General features: G+C 39.4%; 2 protein-coding genes across 6 annotated transcripts in view; one reads left to right on the forward strand and one right to left on the reverse strand.

Moving 5' to 3' along the window:
- Positions 1-6,150: 6,150 nt before the first annotated feature.
- Positions 6,151-12,338, reverse strand: RAG2 (recombination activating 2). The gene is made up of 2 exons (XM_047693199.1): positions 12,170-12,338; positions 6,151-7,805 (listed from the first exon to the last, which is right to left on the reverse strand). The coding sequence occupies exon 2, from the start codon at positions 7,774-7,776 to the stop codon at positions 6,193-6,195; it is 1,584 nt and encodes a 527-aa protein (XP_047549155.1). The 5' UTR covers positions 7,777-7,805; positions 12,170-12,338; the 3' UTR covers positions 6,151-6,192.
- The window catches only part of IFTAP (intraflagellar transport associated protein), a 68,651-nt gene continuing 55,721 nt past the window's right edge, over positions 8,103-21,032 (forward strand). For 3 of the 5 annotated variants that reach the window (XM_047693203.1, XM_047693202.1, XM_047693204.1), the window contains exon 1: positions 8,103-8,253. The gene's annotated coding sequence lies outside the window, so the exon portion shown is untranslated. Of the gene's footprint in view, positions 8,254-11,688; positions 11,766-21,032 lie in introns of all 5 variants that reach the window. The other 2 variants (XM_047693201.1, XM_047693200.1) reach the window with 2 other exon arrangements.

Consider the following 21,032-nt stretch of genomic DNA (forward strand, 5'->3'; position numbering starts at 1 on the left):
TCCTCTCCCATCATTACCTTTTATTTGGGTGCGGCGAGGGTGTTTAAGATCTACTCTATTGAATGTCAAGTGCATAATACAGTATTATCAGCTGTAGTCATGACGCTGTTCTTTAGATCCTGAGAACTTTCTCATCTTATCATTGAAAGTTTGTGTCCTTTCACCAAGTATTTGAATGTTACCACCGCATTTGAGAAGGAGGCATCTCTTTGACCTTTAAGGCCCAGCTAAGTTCTATATTGTTCCTGGTACCCTTTCTAACTACTTCAGCCTTTATTTTATTTTTATTTTTTTAGAGAGAGAGAGTGTGTGTGTGAGTGGGGGGTAGGTCAGAGGGAGAGAGAATCTCAAGCAGACTCCACACCCAGTGCAGAGCCGACAAGGAGCTCCGTCTCACGACCCTGAGATCATGATCTGAGCTTAAATCAAGAGTCAGACACTTAACCAACAGAGCCACCCAGGCACCCTGGAGCCCCTCAGTCCATATTTTAAAGAAATATGTATAGGATGTCTTCTGTGACAGGCAGTGTGTGCTTGGCACTGGACATACAGTGGTGAACAACATAGTTTCTGCTCACAAAGAACTAGGTGGAAGTAGAAATTAAAACCACAGTAAGCCTAATAAATGCATCACAACACACTCTAGTAGGTGTTAGGAAGAAAAAGTACTGAGTACAATCTGAGTACAGTAGGACAATGGAATTTAAACTGGGGGATCAGAGAAAGTGTCTAGGAAGAAGGAACCTTGAAGGAGAGATGGGTAGAGGGAGTGAGGTGGGGGCAGATGAGGAGGGATCGACCTGGAGCCGACTTAGCCTGTGGGAAGGCTCTGAGCTGAAGAGCAATCAGTGGGGTCTAGGAACAGAAGAAAGTTCCCTCTGGCAGGGGCAGAAGGCGTGAAGGCAGGAAAGCAGTTGCGTGTCTGGAGAATCAGGCAGAGACCTCGTTATGCAGGACGGGACGGCTGGGAGAAGACTTTGAACCCTACCCAGTGCAAATGGAAATCTTTGAAGAGTTTTAAGCAGACAATGGATGTCATCCATGCCAAGTCAGGGATGGGACACGAGTGAAATGCTTTCAGAAGGTCTAACTGTGAGGGGATTTATCCAAGATTGAGGAGGGTCATGCATATATATTTAAATGACAAAGTAGTAATTTCAAACTTTTTTTTTTAATGTCAATTATACATGGCCTGCTAATTCACATATCTCACTCCCTCAGACAACTGTGGCCAGCCCTAGGCAGGAGAACAGGAAGGAAGGTTTGGCTGTACCATCATCTTTTCATGAATTTAGCATTTTTTCCCATGACAGTTTTTCTTCTTCTTTGTGGGAAGTTCCTTTTCTCCTTGGCTTCTATACAATCCTTTTCCCCCTCCTGATAGTGACAATGTATCTCTGCCCTTACAAAATACACACTGAGTTACTTGCAGGCCAAGTATGTGTATTTTTATCCTAAGGTCTGATCAAGGTCTAAATAAATACCTTGAGGTCTGTTACATATCTTTCCATTTTTGTCTTTGAGAAGTTCATTGATATGTTTTTACCCACAGTGATCAATTCTCCAATTCTCTAATACCAACTGGATGTCCCATAAGTCCATTCAATTACGACATTAACTATCCAAAGTTAGCCTAGACTCCCAGGTGAACGGCTCAGTCCCATAAGACTGCCCCCCACCTTGATACCAGCCATAAATGAGGTGCCCAGTCTACCATACTTCTGCCAGTCAGCTACAAATCTGGAGGACCCCATAACCCTTTTAAAAGGCCGATGAGGGAGACCCGAATGGCTCAGTTGGTTAAACGTCTGCCTTGGGCTTAGGTCATGATCCTGGAGGAAACAGGGGATCCACAGAGCCTGCATTTTCCTTTTTATTCTAAAAATTATATGTAAACCAATACATGTTTACGGGTTAATATCTAGAGACAGAATGAGCTGTTAGCTCTCTTAGTAATAAATGTGCTTTATTAGATGTTTCCTGACAGAAGTAGGTTTGGGGAAATGTGATATCATTTATGGTACATTCCAAGTCAAAAGGCAATGTTCTATACTAGAGTGGAATTTGGTGGCATATACATAATGTGGAATTCTTTTTTTTTTTTTAAGATTTTATTTATTTATTTGACAGAGAGAGATCACAAGTAGACGGAGAGGCAGACAGAGAGAGAGAGAGAGAGGGAAGCAGGCACCCTGCTAGGCAGGGAGCCCGATGCGGGACTCGATCCCAGGACACTGAGATCACGACCCGAGCCAAAGGCAGCGGCTTAATCCACTGAGCCACCCAGGTGCCCCCATAATGTGGAATTCTTGTCACTGTAGATTAGAATGGCTGCTTATTCAATCTAAATTTATCACGAAATGCTCAAGAGTGGTACAAAAACAGCTGAGTCCTAGGTGGCCTCACAGAGAGAACTGTGACCACGCTTGGAGAGGAAGGGGCAGAATGATCTCCTTATCATGTGAGCCCACTAGGGAGGGACCCAAAAGCAGCTAAGGGAGAACTAGATCTAATGATTTCCTGTGGTTAAGGCTGATATACAACTCAGGAGTCATCATTAAGCTGATATCCTCAGGCCCCGTGGGAGCATGGAGGTTGTAGTGGAAGCTAGTGAGAAGGATGATGACCTTAAGAACGAGATGCTTCACCCCCACTCACTCCTACTCCTGGCAACCAGGCATTATGTTTCTCCCTGGAACTCAGAAAAAAAGTTGGGTGAAGAGGGAGGACCCTAAATTTATCGAAATTTAATTTCCAACCCACAATAAAAAGGATGCATAATACAATGTAAGTTGCAGAAAAATACAGTTTTGTTTCTTGTACTTCTGAGTATATAAGCAGAGATTTGCTAGAGCCCTCAAGGAGGTGATGGGGTTCAAAGCAGTCTTCCCGGGGAGCAGGCATCTGAACTGAGATGTGGAGTGGGCAGGAATGGGCCAGCTGGACTAAATATTAGCCGGAGTGATTAAGCACAAGAGGAAAGGTATGCCTAGCAGAGAGGATGGGTTTGTCAAAAACCCCCGAGTACTGAGACAATAGGGGTTCTCACTAGAAATGTTATCAGTTTAGCATTTCTAGAGATTGAGCACAATGAAAGAAAGAAAGTAGTGAAAGAAGTAGTGAAACAGGAGGTACAGGGCACAGGGCAAATACTGTGAATGAAGTTGCATGTGACTTTGTTTTACTAAGGAAAACCACAGGGGGCTGGCCCTTGCTTCTCTCTTTAGGCTCAGGACATTCCATACTCCCCTTGTTTACTATGTTTTAGCCAGACTGACATTTCTGTTGCTCAAAGGTGATGACCTTCACCTCACCCCAGGGCCTTTAGCCTATTTCTTTTCCTTACACTTCCCTTCCTCCTGACACATTAAATTCACTTGTACTTGTAGACTAAAATGATCACCTTGGAAAGCCCTATACTTATTTATTGATACTATTCTGCGTAAACCATTTCCAGACTTATCTTTAGAACTTATTTATGTGCCCTATCAGAAAGCCCATCTTGTAGCTTGTACTCAGAATTTCTTTTTTTTTTTTTTATCTTAAGTGGTAATATAATACTGAGCATTAGACCCTACTAGGCTTTGGATGATGTTTGTCTGTTTCCAGAAACCAATTCCATCTCTAATGGTGGGAGAGGGGCAGTTGTTAAATTTCTTCAAAGAAATGAACCAAAGAAATTTCTTCAAAGAAAAGCATCTGGGTGGCTCAGTTGGCTAAGCATCTGCCTTCCGCTCAGGTCATGATCCCAGGGTCCTGGGATTGAGCCTCACCTTGAGCTCCCTGCTTAGTGGAGAGCCCGCTTCTCCGTCTCCCTCTGACTGCCACTCTGCCTACATGTGCTCTCTCTCTATCTCTCTGTCAAATAAAAAAATAAAACCTTAAAAAAAAGAGAGAGAGAGAGAAATGAACCATAGCCCTGAAGGTGAATGAAATGTGAGTCCTAGAAATGTTTTAACTATGGGGCGCCTGGATGGCTTAGTTGATTAAGCTCAACTTGCTTGACCTTGGTTGAACTCTTGGTTTCAGCTTAGGTCATGATCTCATGGCAGTCGTGGGACTGAACCCCACATTGGGCTCTGTGCTCCATGTGGAATCTCCTTCAGATTCTTTCTCTCTCCTCTTCTACTCCTCCCACTCACTCTCACATGCTCTCTCTCTCAAAGAAATAAATAAAATCTAAAAAAAATAGAGAAATGTTTTAAGCAAAAGCAGTACATCACTGAAGTGAGTACTCTTCTAATGTGATTCAGTTGAATGTTTGCATATGATTATTAGAACAGAAGTCTCATTATCTTTAATGTCACATCTGATGGACTCACTGGTGAGGTGACTTAAAAAGACCTATTTTTACTCAAATAGATGGTAAGCAAAACCAAAGTACTTGCTTTTGTAACATACATTTGTATACCACACACACACACACACACACACACACACACACACACACCACAGAAGAATCTATGCTGGTGGGATCTGAGTTTAACTACAGAACCCAGTGAGTTCAGAATTAAATCACTTGGTTATCATATCTTCATCTCACTGACTACAAAACAAATGTGGTAATAATTCTTTAAGCTCTTAGTCACTATAGACAAGTCAAGATAATAGAATGTATCTACCTCTTGAGGAAGTAACTCTTTTGTACTCTATGAAGGTTATTTCAGTTTTAACATCTACCACTTCCTATTAACAGAAAAAAAGAAATGAAATAGAGTGATCCTGAGAAAATGAAATAGTAAAATTTTGTCTCTAATTGGGAGAATTAATAACAGGAGGAAATCAATACCAATGGAAGACATTTTAATGTTCTATTAGTTTTACATAGGTGACAAAAACAACAAAAAATGAAACAGTGGTATAATAAATGGTTCAAAAGGAATATTCATTAAGCAACATTACTAAAATGAACTGAACGTGATTTAATTTATCCAAATTACTTTTAGTATCTAACACATGGAACTGGTGCAGATGAACTTGTGTTCCGGGGGTTTATCTCCTATATGGTCACGATTCCCCTAAATCTGGCCATAGTAATTCACACATACACTGTGGACTTTCAGTGAAGACTGATGAATAAGAAGCCACGGCTTCAGCTCTTAGGATAAGGTGAGAGGCTCTGCCAGAAAAATACTCCAAAAGGAACGACATTTCTCTAAGGTCATCTGATTATCAGTTGATGTCTTGGACCCTCAAAATGAAGTCTTTTTAATTTTCTTTCTAGAAAGTATCTAAATGAACCATTATAAGCTCATTGATTTTATAATTTTCATTGGCAGCAAACTCCACATATCAACTAGACGCATACACACACAATTTTGTTTTTCCCCATTTAAAATCATCTTTAGAAAATCCTTTGAACTTTTTTTATTTGGGGGAAATAATACTGTTGTTCTTTATGAGATTTAATTAGTGGTCCTTTCTTAGTGTGCTCTCACTTTTATTCTCTTTTCCCAGAATTCTAAGTAGCAGTGGACTTCAGTTTTCATTAAATCTCTCAAAAAGAATTTGTTCAAGTGACTGGCCTTGGTTCATCTTCCATGCACCAGATGGTGAGGGGATCCTCTGAAGAAAGTTCATGCAGGTAACTTGATAAAATGTAACAAACTTGCTGTAGATGCCTTTCTCTTCCTTCATGTCAATGGAGACTGTCTGTCTTATAGTTTACATAAGCTATAGGGACCTTCTTCTGTTCACAGGCATAACTAAGAGGTCAGTTTACAGTTAGAGGTGTACAAAGAGCACTAGCGTGGGATATAAGTGATTTTGGTTTTAATTTTTGGCCAACCACCAAATTGTTATATTGTGCAAAATAATTCATTCAATTCCTTTGGGTGTTAGTTTCTTGAACCGTTTAACTTCATCTTAAGTACCCTATAGCTTACTTGTAACCAAAAATCCTGTGTGGGATATAAGTATATCTTGATTATTATTACTGCTTCTGATTTAAGATTCCCTGGATGAAAAAATTCAGGTTAGAAATTCTCATTTAAGATATCTTTGAGTAAGTGAGTTTCAAGTATTTGGCATTGTATTATGAGCACTTTTCCTTGGCACTTAATTCATAAAACTGAAAAAAAAAAACAGACATTTTCAATTAAAAAAATAGAAATATAATTTTCATCATTGTTATGATTCTTTAAAATAGGTTTAAAATTTTGATGCATGTGAATTTGAAAGGCTTTTGTGAAACTAATCAAACAGCCTTCTAAGAAAAGATTTCTTGGCAGGAGTAATAATTTTCCCAGAACCTTTTTTGTGGAGAGATTTCAGTGGAGGCTTTTTTAAGGGTAGGACTCTTTTGGGGGTTTGCAGTGCTCTTGCTATCTTCACGTGCTCATTGCAGTAATATTTGTTGCTTCCTTCTGACAGTTGAATGAGCGTGCGTTCTGCCAGATCCATGCACTGGGCATGGACCCAGTGCCCATCTCCATGAGAGCAGTAGATCATGGCAGGTTTGTTGAGCTCAGTTGAATAAAATGGTACCCAAGTGTTGATATCCACATCGCAAGTAGGGCAGCATGTAATCCAGTAGCCTGTCTCAGACTCATCTTCCTCATCGTCTTCATTGTAGGTGTCAAACTCATCGTCACCATCAAAACTACATGCTTCTGCACTGAAACAAAATTCTTCTGAGTCTTCAAAGGGAGTGGAGTCCCCTGGGTCTTCTGTTGATGTCTGACTATTCGTGAGTGTTTTCTGATCTTCATTCACATCGTCTTCAGCACATTTCAACATATAGAAATAGAAAGCTTCTGAAGTAGCCTGTTTATTGTCTCCTGGTATGCAGAGGAATACAGTTCCATTTCCCATATTGCTCCCAAACCAGATCTTGCTGTGCTTAATATCTGGGGTCCAATCTGGGGTCTCCATCTCGCGAATGTCTATCTTATTGTCCTCCAAAGAGACGATGTTGCATATCATTCTCTTTTGATTTTCAAGCTGATAGCCACCAACAATAACAAATTCATCACTGTTTGTTTGAGTCAGGATTGCACTGGAGACAGAGATTCCTCCTGGCAAGACTGTGCAATTCACAGCTGGGCTACCCAGTGGGAGATCAACCTTTATTCTGTATAGGTTGGCAGGGCGGATGTTATTGGCAAGTGAATGTCCTCCTAAAATATAAATGGTATCATTTCTGGCAATGGAAACATGAAAAGACAGCCCATCCTGAAGTTCTGGAAGTAGGTATGATGTAGAGCACCCAAATTCAAAATCCACCAAGAAAACATGGGGCAGACAGTCAGCTACACTATTCCATTTTTCCGTGGTTCTTTGGGCAGACGGAATGTACGACCGTCCTCCAAAGAGAACACCCATACTTTTCCCTCGACTATACACCACATCAATCGAATGACCGTATCTGGCTTCAGGAACATCTCCCACCAAGTCTTTCTCTGTGCAGCGAAAAGTAACCTTTTTGTTGTTCTTGCCAACAATGGACATGACATAAATCTTATCTGAAAGCTCATTGTTTGGTGTTTTCCCTCCATGGATGATGTACTGCTGCTTTTCAGACTCTACGCCGCTTCTGAATATGCAAGTGGCCGGGTAACGAAGAGGAGGAAGGTAGCAGGAATCCTTAGAGAAAACGACAGGCTTCAGTTTGAGATGGTTATGCTTTACATCAAAGTGGAAAACTCCAGTGGGGCAGGACCTCTTTGGCCAGCCTTTTTGGCCAAAGAAGAAAACTTGCCCATCAAAATTGATTAGTGAGAAGCCTGGTTGAATTAAGGCCATGTTATTACTGACTGTTACCATCTGTAATGACATATTTTTCTGATCCTGTGGAGATCTTTTATCTGAAAGAATTAAAAAAAAAAGACATATATCTCGTCAAACAAATCACTATGTTTGGATCACCTCACATGTTAAGCTTGTTAAAAAAAAAATTTTTTTTTTCTTCCACAAGCTTATAGTGGGACTAGCAAAACCCAGGCAGCTAGAAGCACAGAGCCACAGAACCTCCCTTCCTAATAGGATCCAAGCAACTGGGACATGTTTTAGACATGGACTATTCTCCCTTAGAGTTCTGGGAATTGTAGTCCTTTCCCGCCCCCCCATCACAGATTCACCGCTTGTTGGCAGAAAGAACTACATTTCCCAGGAATCCGTTCTCCTTGGGCTACGTAGCTACGATTGTTTTTGTTGCTACAGGAGAGGAGGCTCCTAGGATGCCTCTCTGAATAAAGACGCTCAAAGTGCGAAGTGACTAGATGGGAGCCAAAGCGGAAAACTAGGGAATGGGAGGTGAGAGTGGCCGACGCACACCCAACATCCGGGTTCCCGGAAGGCCGCAACCCCAGGAGGGGCGTCAGGCAGCCCGCTGCCGGGTGTTGCCGGTTCCTCTCCGGGGCCTCTTAAGCTTCTGGCTCCAGTGGGGTTGCCTGGAAACCGCAACCTGAAGGGACGCCCCGGCCGAGGCGTCTTTCAGACTCCTCCCGCCGGGACGCTTTGGGGGACTGGACTCAGTTGCGCCTCTGAGTGTCCCTAGGTTGCTGGGACGGGGGGTGGGGGAGGACGAGGGGGACACGGAGGTCACAAAAGTTGTGACTGACTATTTTACGGAAGCCAGGTATCAGCCTGTGAATACCTGGAGTGCAGGGTAGAAATGACCAGATAATGGTTTAGTAATGGAAACACTGTAATTCAATTTTAGCAAGCGTCACGCCTTGCTAAGGCTCCTTGTTTTCCTCAGTCGCTCTTGCTCCGGTGTTTAGGATTCTTTTAGCGAAGCAGAGAAGATTCCTAAACACCTCCCTCCCTCCTCCATTCTCTCTCCTCTTCCCTCTCCACTCTCTCTCTTGGAAAAAAATAGTGGCTGTTATTTCAGATTTCTCTCTCCAGCCCAAGACATTTGAAATAATTCTTTTTTTTTTTTTTTTTTTTTTAATTTGACAGACAGAGATCACAAGTAAGCAGAGAGGTAGGCAGAGAGAGAGAGGAAGGGAAGCAGACTCCCTGCTGAGCAGAGAGCCCAATGCGGGATCATGACCTGAGCCAAAGGCAGAGGCTTTAACCCACTGAGCCACTCAGGTGCCCCTGAAATAATTCTTAAGTAACTCAGTACTAAGCAGGCGCCAAGCAGAGAGGTGCCAGAATTATTCAGGATTAATACTAGTATTATAGTACTTTTCAAAAGATATTTAGTAGATGAAGTAAACCTGATAAATTTTTATTTTATTACTGTTACTTACCTTTAGAGATTCCAGGAGCTTTAGTAATATGCTCCCTGTTTGCAAAAGTGAAGTCCTAGACACCACAGGTTAGAGGAAACAAAATAGTACAGATTCCTGACTGTTAAGAGTAAATTGTTAATATGCTTCAAAAACAGTTTGAAACAGTGTCTCTGAATATGGCTCTCAGTACTGCAGAGTCTGGACTCTGCAAGCTGATGGACTGGATTCAAATCCTGTCTCTCACGACTGACTAACGCTATGAACTTGTAATTTTATGTCCCACTGTCTCAATTTCCTCATCTGTAACATGAGGTAATTACCTATGTCCTTGGTCGGGGTTAGTTATGGTTAGTAAATTAATACATGTAAAGCACTTAGAACAGGGCTTTGCACACTGTCATAGTTTTTATAATTATGCTTTAACTTATCAAAAGTAAGGTTGTTAGTACACAATTACCTGCAGTCACGGCAGATGATATAACGTTGGAGATGGTTAGAATGGAGTTAGGATCTGGGATCTGGTCCGTGGGTTTGGACTGATTAATTTTTTTGACTAATGAGAATTGGATAAGCATATCAGTGGAGGAGCTAGTGGTGAGTTCAATTTAAATAACATGAGAATTGGATAAGCATATCAGTGGAGGAGCTAGTGGTGAGTTCAATTTAAATAACAGGAAATAATTCATTTATTCTTCTGTTACCCTTTCTCTAACCACTCATTAAATAGGCAGACTATGAAGTCGGAGTCCAAATCTGGGCTCTGAAACTTAGTTGCTGTGTAACCATCTTGGGTAAGTTATTTTTCCTCTGTTCTTTCTTTCCTGTAAAATGGGAATCGTATTAGTACATATTCATTGGATTGTTTTGAAGGATAAATGGGATAACACATGTAAGTCACAAAGTACAGTGCCTGGCATATAATGAGCATTTAATAAATGTTAGTTGACACTGTATTTTTATTCTCCCTGCAAAGATTCCTTGGACCATTTAGAATCTATGGTCAGTCTTAATGACATCTTGGGGGGGGGTGCTTTTGCCTTGAAGCACTTCTGTAGATCAGATGTAATTAATTGCTAAATGTTCTCTTCTACTTAGTTTACTTAGGAGATTCCTCAAGATGTGATATTTTAATAATCATCTTGTGGGGTTTGTTTTTTTTCATCTTGTGGGTTATTAAACCAAGTGAGGACATGGTGAGTGAGAAGCATTATTACTAAAGTAGCAAAAGCAAGCCTGTCTCTTCTTTAGACCACAGTGGTTTATAGGTTCAGCAACTTGGCCTACTTACAAAATAACATGGGTGTTTTCTTTATTTGGGGCCTATCCAAATATACATAAGAGAAGATTTCTGGGAACTAAGAAAATGCTCTCCATAGGAATTAAAAGGAAATATTGTTAACCCTCAATTCAAATTTCAAATGAAAACCATAAGTGATTACACTTAGCATGATATGTGATGATTGTCAGAGAGTTGTCCATTTGTCAGTGGAGTGAGCATTGAAGCCAAAGCCTGTTTATTTTAAACATCTCTGAAGGCTGTTACTGGGATGTAGAGCAAGCCATACAGGAGTAATGCATTCCAGATCCCAAGGGATGAACATACACCGAGAGCACTTGCTTTTAAACAGCGAGGGTTTTTTTTTTTTTTTTTTTTTTAAAGTGTTCATTGTGGCCTATTGGCTTCATTTTAAGGTTGTCATAGGGAATTTGGCTTCTCATAAGTGAAAACATGATTACTGTAGATTAACAGACACATTTTCTTAGGCAAGGCATAAAAAATACTACCCATTTTTTTTGTAGCTTAGTTTGGGTCCCTAAAGATTTCTGACCGTCCTTCTTTTGTTGCCCCACTCTTGGTACACCTCATGATTTAAGGGTCCTAAAAACAGTGGTGAGGCTTATTACTATTAGGATGAATTATTTCCTCTGGTGACACACTTTAAGTATTTGTGCATTTAATTTTTAGAATATCCATTTTAAACCATGACCAGATGACTTAGGTATTTAAAGAGTAAACAGAAATATTGAAACACTGAAAGTGTTTTCATATTATTTTGCCATATTTATTTAGTTTTTCAAATTTGCTTTATTAACTTAAATATGTTTTCACTGGAGTAGACTATTGTATATTTCCCATGGTCTTAATATGACTATATTAATCACATCTTGGTTTTTAAGAGTTTTTGAAAGGTTATACTAGAGCTAAAATAATCTACTTTCTTTAAATAGGCTAGATAAAAAAGGTAGATTTTGAAAAAGAAGATACTGTTCTTCAACTGAAGGAAGTTTCAAAGTCGACACATGAAAGATTCTTTTTAAAAGACAGAAATAGAGGACCAATAAATTTATACAATTTTCCCAACCCCATGCTAACATTCCTCAGCAGGGAGGTTTTCATTTATTCACTGTGAAGCTAGGGCATAGTTGAGAATCAAAAGAGAACTAATGGTGTGAGGTCTGGGTTTGTAGTTTCCTGTGTCTGAACTAACTCTTTTTCCTTCCAAAGAAAGGTACTGTACTCAGAGGCATTAAATCTTACTGATCAGTATTGCCCATGTTTTCCTGATCACTCCAAAATAGCAGGTAACCTCATGTAACTGTAGTCATTCCATCCATGAATTAACACTATCTTGCACAGCTAATCAGGTTCCAGGCATATATTATTTGACTTTTTTTTTTTTTTTTTTTTTTTTTTTTTGCTGGCACTGAAACCAGGATTAGGTCTTTTTTCTGACACTTATGCCAGAGAAACATTTATGTATTAAGATGAGCACATGGGCTCTGATGCCACAGGAATTAAATCCTTGCAGTAGCTTGACACCAGAAAGCCCCATAGTTTCCGAATTTTACAGCATCCCCTCCCGATCTGGACACCCAGTCCATCTGTGACTAACAGACTGCACAGGGAAGCATCACCTTTCCCTGAAAGTAGACAAACGTGGGTGCCCATCTTTTAGCTTTGGTAGAAATGAAGGTTTTGGACCTACCTGAAGGCCAGAGGGGCTGCTCACCCCTCTCTGAATCTTTGCCGCTAGACCAGGTATTAAATGTCAGCACTTGGAGAAGAGTCACTGACTGCCCACTCTGACTGTGGCAAGCAGGAGGCTCACAGTAAAGAGAGTGTGTAAATGCGCCTACAGATGTTCCAGTGAACACTGATCTAACGGGAGTAACTGACTGTGACCTTTTTTTTCTTGTCTTTAGATGGTTGAGGGAGATATCCACCAGGGTATACTCTAAAGATTTAACTATTTCCTTACTGAGCAACAATAGAAACACAATCCTCTATTTGTAAAGACCAAAAAAAAAAAAAAATCTGCCTGCAACCTGATTTATATTTTTAATTAAAAACATTTTAGAAAAAGATATAAAGGAATAAATATAATTGCTGTGACTTAAATAATACTATTAGGAATACAGTGGTAAATTATTTTTCCTAAAGTAGAGACCACTAATACCAATGCCAATCATTTTGTTTTGAACTGCTCTTCAGTAGTCTCGTTTTTTTTAAATTTTTTTTTTAAATTTATTTGACAGACAGAGATCACAAGTAGGCAGAGAGGCAGGCAGAGAGAGAAGGAAGGAAAGCAGGCTCCCTGCTGAGCAGAGGGCCCGATGCAGGGCTCCATCCCAGGACCCTGGGATCATGACCCCAGCCGAAAGCAGAGGCTTTAACCCACTGAGCCACCCAGGCGCTCCAGTCTCATTTTGTTTAATGCAAAGCTCAGAAGTCATTCCAATTATTGGAGGCCTCCTTTGTAAAATTTTATATAGGAGCTGCGGTGTAATATTGTACAGCAGAATGATTAAGAGAATGGGCTTTGGAATCAAAGTGATGTGGTTTTCTTTGCCAGCCTGCCATTTGCCTGTGGAGTCATCTTAATCTCAAAGCCTCTGTTTCTCTGTCTCTGAAATGGGATAATAGAAGTAGTCACCTCAAAAGATTGTTACAAAAAGATTAAGTCAGCTAATGTCTTTAAAGTGCTCAGTGCCCAGTAGCAATGAATGTGAGTTCCTGTTGCTGTACATCCTTGTCAGCATTTGGTGTTGCCAGTGTTCTAGATTCTGGTCATCCTAACAGCTGTGTAGTGGTATCTCGTTGTTTTAGTTTGTATTTCCCTGATGATGTACGATGTGGAACATCTGTTCATGTCCCTTTTTTGTCATCTGTATATCTTCTTTGGTCAGCTGTCTGTTAAACGTTAGCTCGTTTTTGTTTTGTTTTGTTTTGTTTTTTAAGATTTTTATTTATTTATTTGACAGAGGGGGAAAGAGAGATCACCAGCAGGCAGAGAGGCCCGTAGAGAGAGAGAGGCGGGGAAGCAGGCTCCCTGCTGAGCAGAGACCTGATGCCAGGCTGGATCTCAGGACCCTGAGATCATGACCTGAGCCAAAGGCAGAGGCTTAACCCAGGCTCCCCTTCAGCTCATTTTTAAATCAGATTGTTTGTTTTCTTGTTTTTGAATTTTAAGAGTTCTTTGCATATTTTAGATAATCAGAGGGGTTTCTGGCAAATATTTCTGACAAATATTTTCTCCCAGTCTATGGCTTTTCTTTTTATTCTCTTGTCAGTGTCTTTGGCAGAGCAGAAGTTTTTAATTTTAGTAAGGCCATCTTACCAATTATTTCTTTTATGAATTATACCTTTGGTGTTGTATCTAAAAAGTTGTTGCCATTCCCATGAACTATGAACTTTATGGTTTTGCATCTTTTGGTTTATGTCTGTGGTCCATTGCAGCTAATTCATTCTTGTGAAGGGTGTAGGTCTGTGGCTAGATTCATTTCTTACCTATGGAGATACAGTTGTTCCAGAATCTTTGTTGAAAAGACTGTCTATGTTGTACTGTATTGCCTTTGCTCTTTTTTTTTAAAGATCAGTTGATTGTATTTATGTGGGTCTATTTCAGTGTTCGCTATTCTGTTGTATTTATCAGTTTGTCAATTCTTTCACTAATACCACACTGTTTTGATTACTGTAGCTCCTTTAATCTTAAAACAATTCATTAAAAACAGTTACTTCAGGAAAAACCTATACCACTCATTAGCCCATCAACTAATCATAAAATTTCTTATTGATTTGTTCTTTATAATGTTTATCTAAATATATACACATTTTACCTGGTTATAATGAGAGTACATTTAATTTTATTTTATCTTTTTAATATAACATTTCATATACACTATAAAACATATATTTTATTTTCACCTTTATAATTTTCAATAACTTCCTAGAATTCCATTAAGTAAATGGAATTGATGGTCATTTAATCAGTTTCCATGTGGCTCAGATGACAGAATGCGTGATCAAAGGAAGACAGGTCTCACTTTGCGTCTCAGTTCTGCAACTTACTAGCTAAATCATCTTTTGGAGCTTCAGTTTCCTTATTTCTAAAACAGAGATGATACCTCCCTTATTGTAAGGATTAATGGATATAAAGTGTTTGGAGAGTGTACTCAGTAAATCTTGTCTGATGATGATACTATAAATACATTTGAACAAGTGACTATTTTAATTCTTTGCAAAATATTAGGATATAGTGTCAGGGTTGACTTTTTAAAAACTGATGAGTAGCTCAGTTGTTTGGCTGGTTTTCATCATTTGAAGTGTTGGTCCGTCCTTTAAAAAAGCCTCGTCATCTCTCCTAGTTAGTTCCATGATGATTTTTTTCTTTGTCTGCAAAAGAGTATTGGATTATTTCCCTAACCTGTTTATTGTGTTATATAATGATTGTAGTACTTGAAATTCCAGCATCAATGACAGCTCTCATAAAATTGACATATTGGATATCTCCATAGTAAATGCAAAATAAGAAATGTAACACAGAAACCATGGGTATGTTTACGCAAGTATTTTTCCTTTGTATTTTACTACTAACAGAAACAAAACAGGCAGTTTGTTGCTGAATGGGTTATTTGTTTCCTGAAACATCTGGAAATTAGCAACATGTTTGGAAATGGGTTTTAAAGCCCTCAGCCTTTGCCACACCATTAGGAGGGCATTGAACTTGCAGTGATCTTAGTCAAGATTCTAGTTTGCTTAAAGTGCTCAGCATAGAAACTAAATGTGAAATAATCAACAGTATTTACTGATCATCCACTATGTACAGAGGCATTGGAGAATTAGAAAAATTATCACAGATGCAGGGCTTGCCTTTAAGGAACATACATGGTAGTAGGATGAAGCAACTTTACATCCTTCTTACACTCACCCTTAACATTCTTAAAAGTTCACCAAGACATCATAATTATAGGTTGCTCGGCTCATTCTTAAACCTCAAGGCAGAATCAAATTTAAACTTCTACTGAAATATGTTGATTTGCCTACCTTACATCCAAAACCAGTGGGTAATTAAAGAATGCAAGTCAGTGCAATTACAGAATAAAATACTGTTTATTTAGCAGCAGGGAGATGAAAGTAACAGGCTGTACTGACACAGTAACTGAACAGTTAGGAAGCATAGTTGGAGGAAAACAGAATGCCAGTGATGGAAGACAGCTTCAAGTCCAGTCCCTCTAGTTTTGCATTCAAACAGTTTAAGGCCAGAGAAGTTAAACCATGCGACAAGAATAACACAGCTGCAGGGGTGTTAAACATAGTGGGTTGAGGGGAGGCAGGGGAGAAGCACTCTTGTGTGAACTCATGGCTGTTTTTGTGCAGAGTGCCTCTCAAGCATTTCCATCCCCGTTTTATAAATGGGGAAACAAATTACATGGTTGCTTAATGAATTAGTGTTAGTGACAACTTTTCATAGCATTCCGATGGGAATAGATAATTTTTACTTTTTAAACAAGTGGCTGATTTTTAAGGAAATAATATAAATAGCATAGGAAAAGAGATACTTGTAGCTCCCATTATGGGAGCTACAACTGAAACTGGCAAAGAGGAGAAAAGAGGAAGGAAGAGGAAATATATAGAAGGAAGCAATCTACAGTTAGTATGATGGATTGTCAAGAGAAGAACGTGACAAGTGACTTGTCACTTTTTACTTAGGGCAATTAATTAAATATGGCCACCTGATGAGAATGACTGGTATTTTCCTATGTTTCATTGTTCTGTGATTTAAGGTGCACTCTTTGCCATAAAATAAAATGGAGAAAAATTTCAGAGGTGATTTACAATGTTCTACTAGAAAAAAAATTCACTTCAAAAATTTTTATTTTTAGAGAAGGAGGGATTTTATGTTTCTTAGTTACTGTCTTTGAGTATAGAAGCCATGTTGGTGTATGTATGTTATGTTGTATATATTGAGGTAAAATTACAAATAAAATGGTGAGATTAATTGGAATCTGGGAAAGCACTGTACTACCTCTTAAAGCTCATTTATTATTCCAGTCATAGGAATTTAGAATAAAAAATAGTTGGGAAATGCATCTTTAAAATCCTGTTTCTTTTAAGAGAATGTCAAATGAAAAGGTCGATTTTATTAGCAAGATCTGGCATTTTGAAACACTTAGAACTTAATTTCTGCAAGCAGACTTGATTTAGTTGGGTTTGTCTACACCTGCTCCTGAGTAGCTGTGTGGATTTTGCTTTAAAGCAAGCTTTCTGGTGTTATAAAAGTGTTGTGCAGTGTGCAGGTGGTTGACAAGCTCAGGAAGCTGGCTAGAAGGGGATAACTTTAATTAAGAGCGTATGCCTTTGTGTTACAGTTGTTCTGCAGTAGAGAAGACATAAGCATTAATGGGATATTAATGCCCCACATTAATGGGGCATCCCATGTGAAGATGGGATTACAACTGAGCTAAAAAATCTCTTATGATTGAAATACTAATGAGTGTTTATAGAGCTCTGAAGTTGACCCAGAAACTCTACTGCATCTGGATTCACAGCTTTGTTAGGATCCTTGGGAAAAAAATGTTCAGTGAAAGACTTAACTGTTATCATTCGTAACTCACTGATGTAGTTGATTACATTTCTGAAGATAGGAGATCAGTTTTGAATGTGGTTGAAAGACGTGTATCGAACATTTTTCTTGATAAATGTGCTAGTCTAGAGTTAATGTACTTGTAGGAGGTTTATTAGGGGGTGAAGATAGGGTATTTACTTGTGATCATCCATAACTTGAACTTTTTCAACAAATGGAATAAACAGACGTGATAGTGAAAAAGAAGTCTGATTTCCAAAATAGTAGATTTTCTGAAATTTGTCTTATGGGTATATCCTTCAGATAGCATATCCACTGGCAATCTGCTTTTTATAAAACAATAGGGATTGAGTGGGAAGAGGAAGTTTGAATGCTTAATGGTTTGCATTTTTCTTTGTTTAATGGAATTAATAACTGTGTAATTGAAAACAGTCTAATACTCAGTTGACCTGCCTCAGTGAGTCAATGCAGACATTTGTGAATTGGCTTAAACAGCTTGAAGGAAGAGTATATTTTGGGGAAATAAAATTGATTTTATACAATCTGCTGATGAACAGCAAGGCTTAATGAATGATAGCCTCAAGAAATCTCATTACGGTAGCTTGGATGGATGAGCTGGAAAGGCAAGCAAATTTTTCAAGAGGAAAGCTCCTGCTTAAACATGTAATTTTATAGATTAGTGTTACTCCCATCCCCCCAGAGCTTTCTGCAGGGGGGAAGACAATCAACATGCATGAGTTCCAAAATTCTTGGTAAACTTTTAGTGATGATTTTCTTAAGTCTTTTTTGCCTTAATTGACTTAGCCTTCTTCTGCTGCTCCTCTTTACCCCCCGCCTCTGAACTTTTAACTTCAAAATAATTACAGATCACAGGATAGACTCACATTAAGTTGCAAAAAAAAAAAAAAAAAAAAAAAAAAAAAGAAAAAGAAAAAGAAAAGAAAAATGCATAGGGTCGTTTTATGCACCCTTGTTCCAGCCTTCTGCAGTGTTAACATCTTGTATATCTGTAGTACAGGATAAAAATCAGAAAACTGAGGGACACCTGGGTGGCTCAGTTGGTTGGACGACTGCATTCGGCTCAGGTCATGATCCTGGAGTCCCGGGATCGAGTCCCGCATCGGGCTCCCGGCTCCGTGGGGAGTCTGCTTCTCTCTCTGACCTTCTCCTCGCTCATGCTCTCTCTCACTGTCTCTCTCTCAAATAAATAAAATCTTTTTTTTTTTTTTAATTTTTTTTTTCAGTATAACAGTATTCATTATTTTTGCACCACACCCAGTGCTCCATGCAATCCGTGCCCTCTACAATACCCACCACCTGGTGCCCCCAACCTCCCACCCCCCACCCCTTCAAAATTCTCAGATCGTTTTTCAGAGTCCATAGTCTCTCATGGTTCACCTCCCCTTCCAATTTCCCTCAACTCCCTTCTCCTCTCCATCTCCCCTTGTCCTCCATGCTATTTGTTATGCTCCACAAATAAGTGAAACCATATGATAATTGACTCTCTCTGCTTGACTTATTTCACTCAGCATCATCTCTTCCAGTCCCGTCCATGTTGCTACAAAACTTGGGTATTCATCCTTTCTTTTTTCTTTTTTTTTTTTTTTTTTTTACAGCTTTATAAACATATATTTTTATCCCCAGGGGTACAGGTCTGCGATTCGCCAGGTTTACACACTTCACAGCACTCACCATAGCACATACCCTCCCCAATATCCATAACCCCACCCCCCTCTCCCAACCCCCTCCCCCCATCAACCCTCAGTTTGTTTTGTGAGATTAAGAGTCACTTATGGTTTGTCTCCCTCCCAATCCCATCTTGTTTCATTTACTCTTCTCCTACCCCCTCAACCCCCCATGTTGCATCTCCTCTCCCTCATATCAGGGAGATCATATGATAGTTGTCTTTCTCTGATTGACTTATTTCGCTAAGCATGATACCCTCTAGTTCCATCCACGTCGTCGCAAATGGCAAGATTTCATTTCTTTTGATGGCTGCGTAGTATTCCATTGTGTATATATACCACATCTTCTTTATCCTTCGTCTTTAGATGGACATCTAGGTTCTTTCCATAGTTTGGCTATTGTAGACATTGCTGCTATAAACATTCGGGTGCACGTGCCCCTTCGGATCACTACGTTTGTATCTTTAGGGTAAATACCCAGCAGTGCAATTGCTGGGTCATAGGGTAGTTCTATTTTCAACATTTTGAGGAACCTCCATGCTGTTTTCCAGAGTGGTTGCACCAGCTTGCATTCCCACCAACAGTGTAGGAGGGTTCCCCTTTCTCCGCATCCTCGCCAGCATCTGTCATTTCCTGACTTGTTAATTTTAGCCATTCTGACTGGTGTGAGGTGATATCTCATGGTGGTTTTGATTTGTATTTCCCTGATGCCGAGTGATATGGAGCACTTTTTCATGTGTCTGTTGGCCATCTGGATGTCTTCTTTGCAGAAATGTCTGTTCATGTCCTCTGCCCATTTCTTGATTGGATTATTTGTTCTTTGGGTGTTGAGTTTGCTAAGTTCTTTATAGATTTTGGACACTAGCCCTTTATCTGATATGTCATTTGCAAATATCTTCTCCCATTCTGTCAGTTGTCTTTTGGTTTTGTTCACTGTTTCCTTTGCTGTGCAAAAGCTTTTGATCTTGATAAAATCCCAAAAGTTCATTTTTGCCCTTGCTTCCCTTGCCTTTGGTGAGGTTCCTAGGAAGATGTTGCTGCGGCTGAGGTCGAAGAGGTTGTTGCCTGTGTTCTCCTCGAGGATTTTGATGGATTCCTTTCTCACATTGAGATCCTTCATCCATTTTGAGTCTATTTTCGTGTGTGGTGTAAGGAAATGATCCAATTTCATTTTTCTGCATGTGGCTGTCCAATTTTCCCAACACCATTTATTGAAGAGGCTGTCTTTTTTCCATTGGACATTCTTTCCTGCTTTGTCGAAGATGAGTTGACCATAGAGTTGAGGGTCCATTTCTGGGCTCTCTATTCTGTTCCATTGATCTATGTGTCTGTTTTTGTGCCAGTACCATGCTGTCTTGATGATGACAGCTTTGTAATAGAGCTTGAAGTCCGGAATTGTGATGCCACCAACTTTGGCTTTCTTTTTCAATATTCCTTTGGCTATTCGAGGTCTTTTCTGGTTCCATATAAATTTTAGGATTATTTGTTCCATTTCTTTGAAAAAAATGGATGGTACTTTGATAGGAATTGCATTAAATGTGTAGATTGCTTTAGGTAGCATAGACATTTTCACAATATTTATTCTTCCAATCCAGGAGCATGGAACATTTTTCCATTTCTTTGTGTCTTCCTCAATTTCTTTCATGAGTCCTTTATAGTTTTCTGAGTATAGATTCTTAGTCTCTTTGGTTAGGTTTATTCCTAGGTATCTTATAGTTTTGGGTGCAATTGTAAATGGGAGGGACTCCTTAATTTCTCTTTCTTCTGTCTTGTTGTTGGTGTAGAGAAATGCAACTGATTTCTGTGCATTGATTTTATATCCTGACACTTTACTGAATTCCTGTACAAGTTCTAGCAGTTTTGGAGTGGAGTCTTTTGGGTTTTCCACATATAGTATCATATCATCTGCGAAGAGTGAGAGTTTGACTTCTTCTTTGCCGATTTGGATGCCTTTAATTTCCTTTTGTTGTCTGATTGCTGAGGCTAGGACTTCTAGTACTATGTTGAATAGCAGTGGTGATAACGGACATCCCTGCCGTGTTCCTGACCTTAGCGGAAAAGCTTTCAGTTTTTCTCCATTGAGAATGATATTTGCGGTGGGTTTTTCATAGATGGCTTTGATAATATTGAGGTATGTGCCCTCTATACCTACACTTTGAAGAGTTTTGATCAGGAAGGGATGCTGTACTTTGTCCAATGCTTTTTCAGCATCTACTGAGAGTATCATATGGTTCTTGTTCTTTCTTTTATTAATGTGTTGTATCACATTGATTGATTTGCAGATGTTGAACCAACCTTGC

This window comes from Lutra lutra, chromosome 10 (assembly GCF_902655055.1).
Source record: "Lutra lutra chromosome 10, mLutLut1.2, whole genome shotgun sequence".
NCBI classification, from domain to species: domain Eukaryota; kingdom Metazoa; phylum Chordata; class Mammalia; order Carnivora; family Mustelidae; genus Lutra; species Lutra lutra.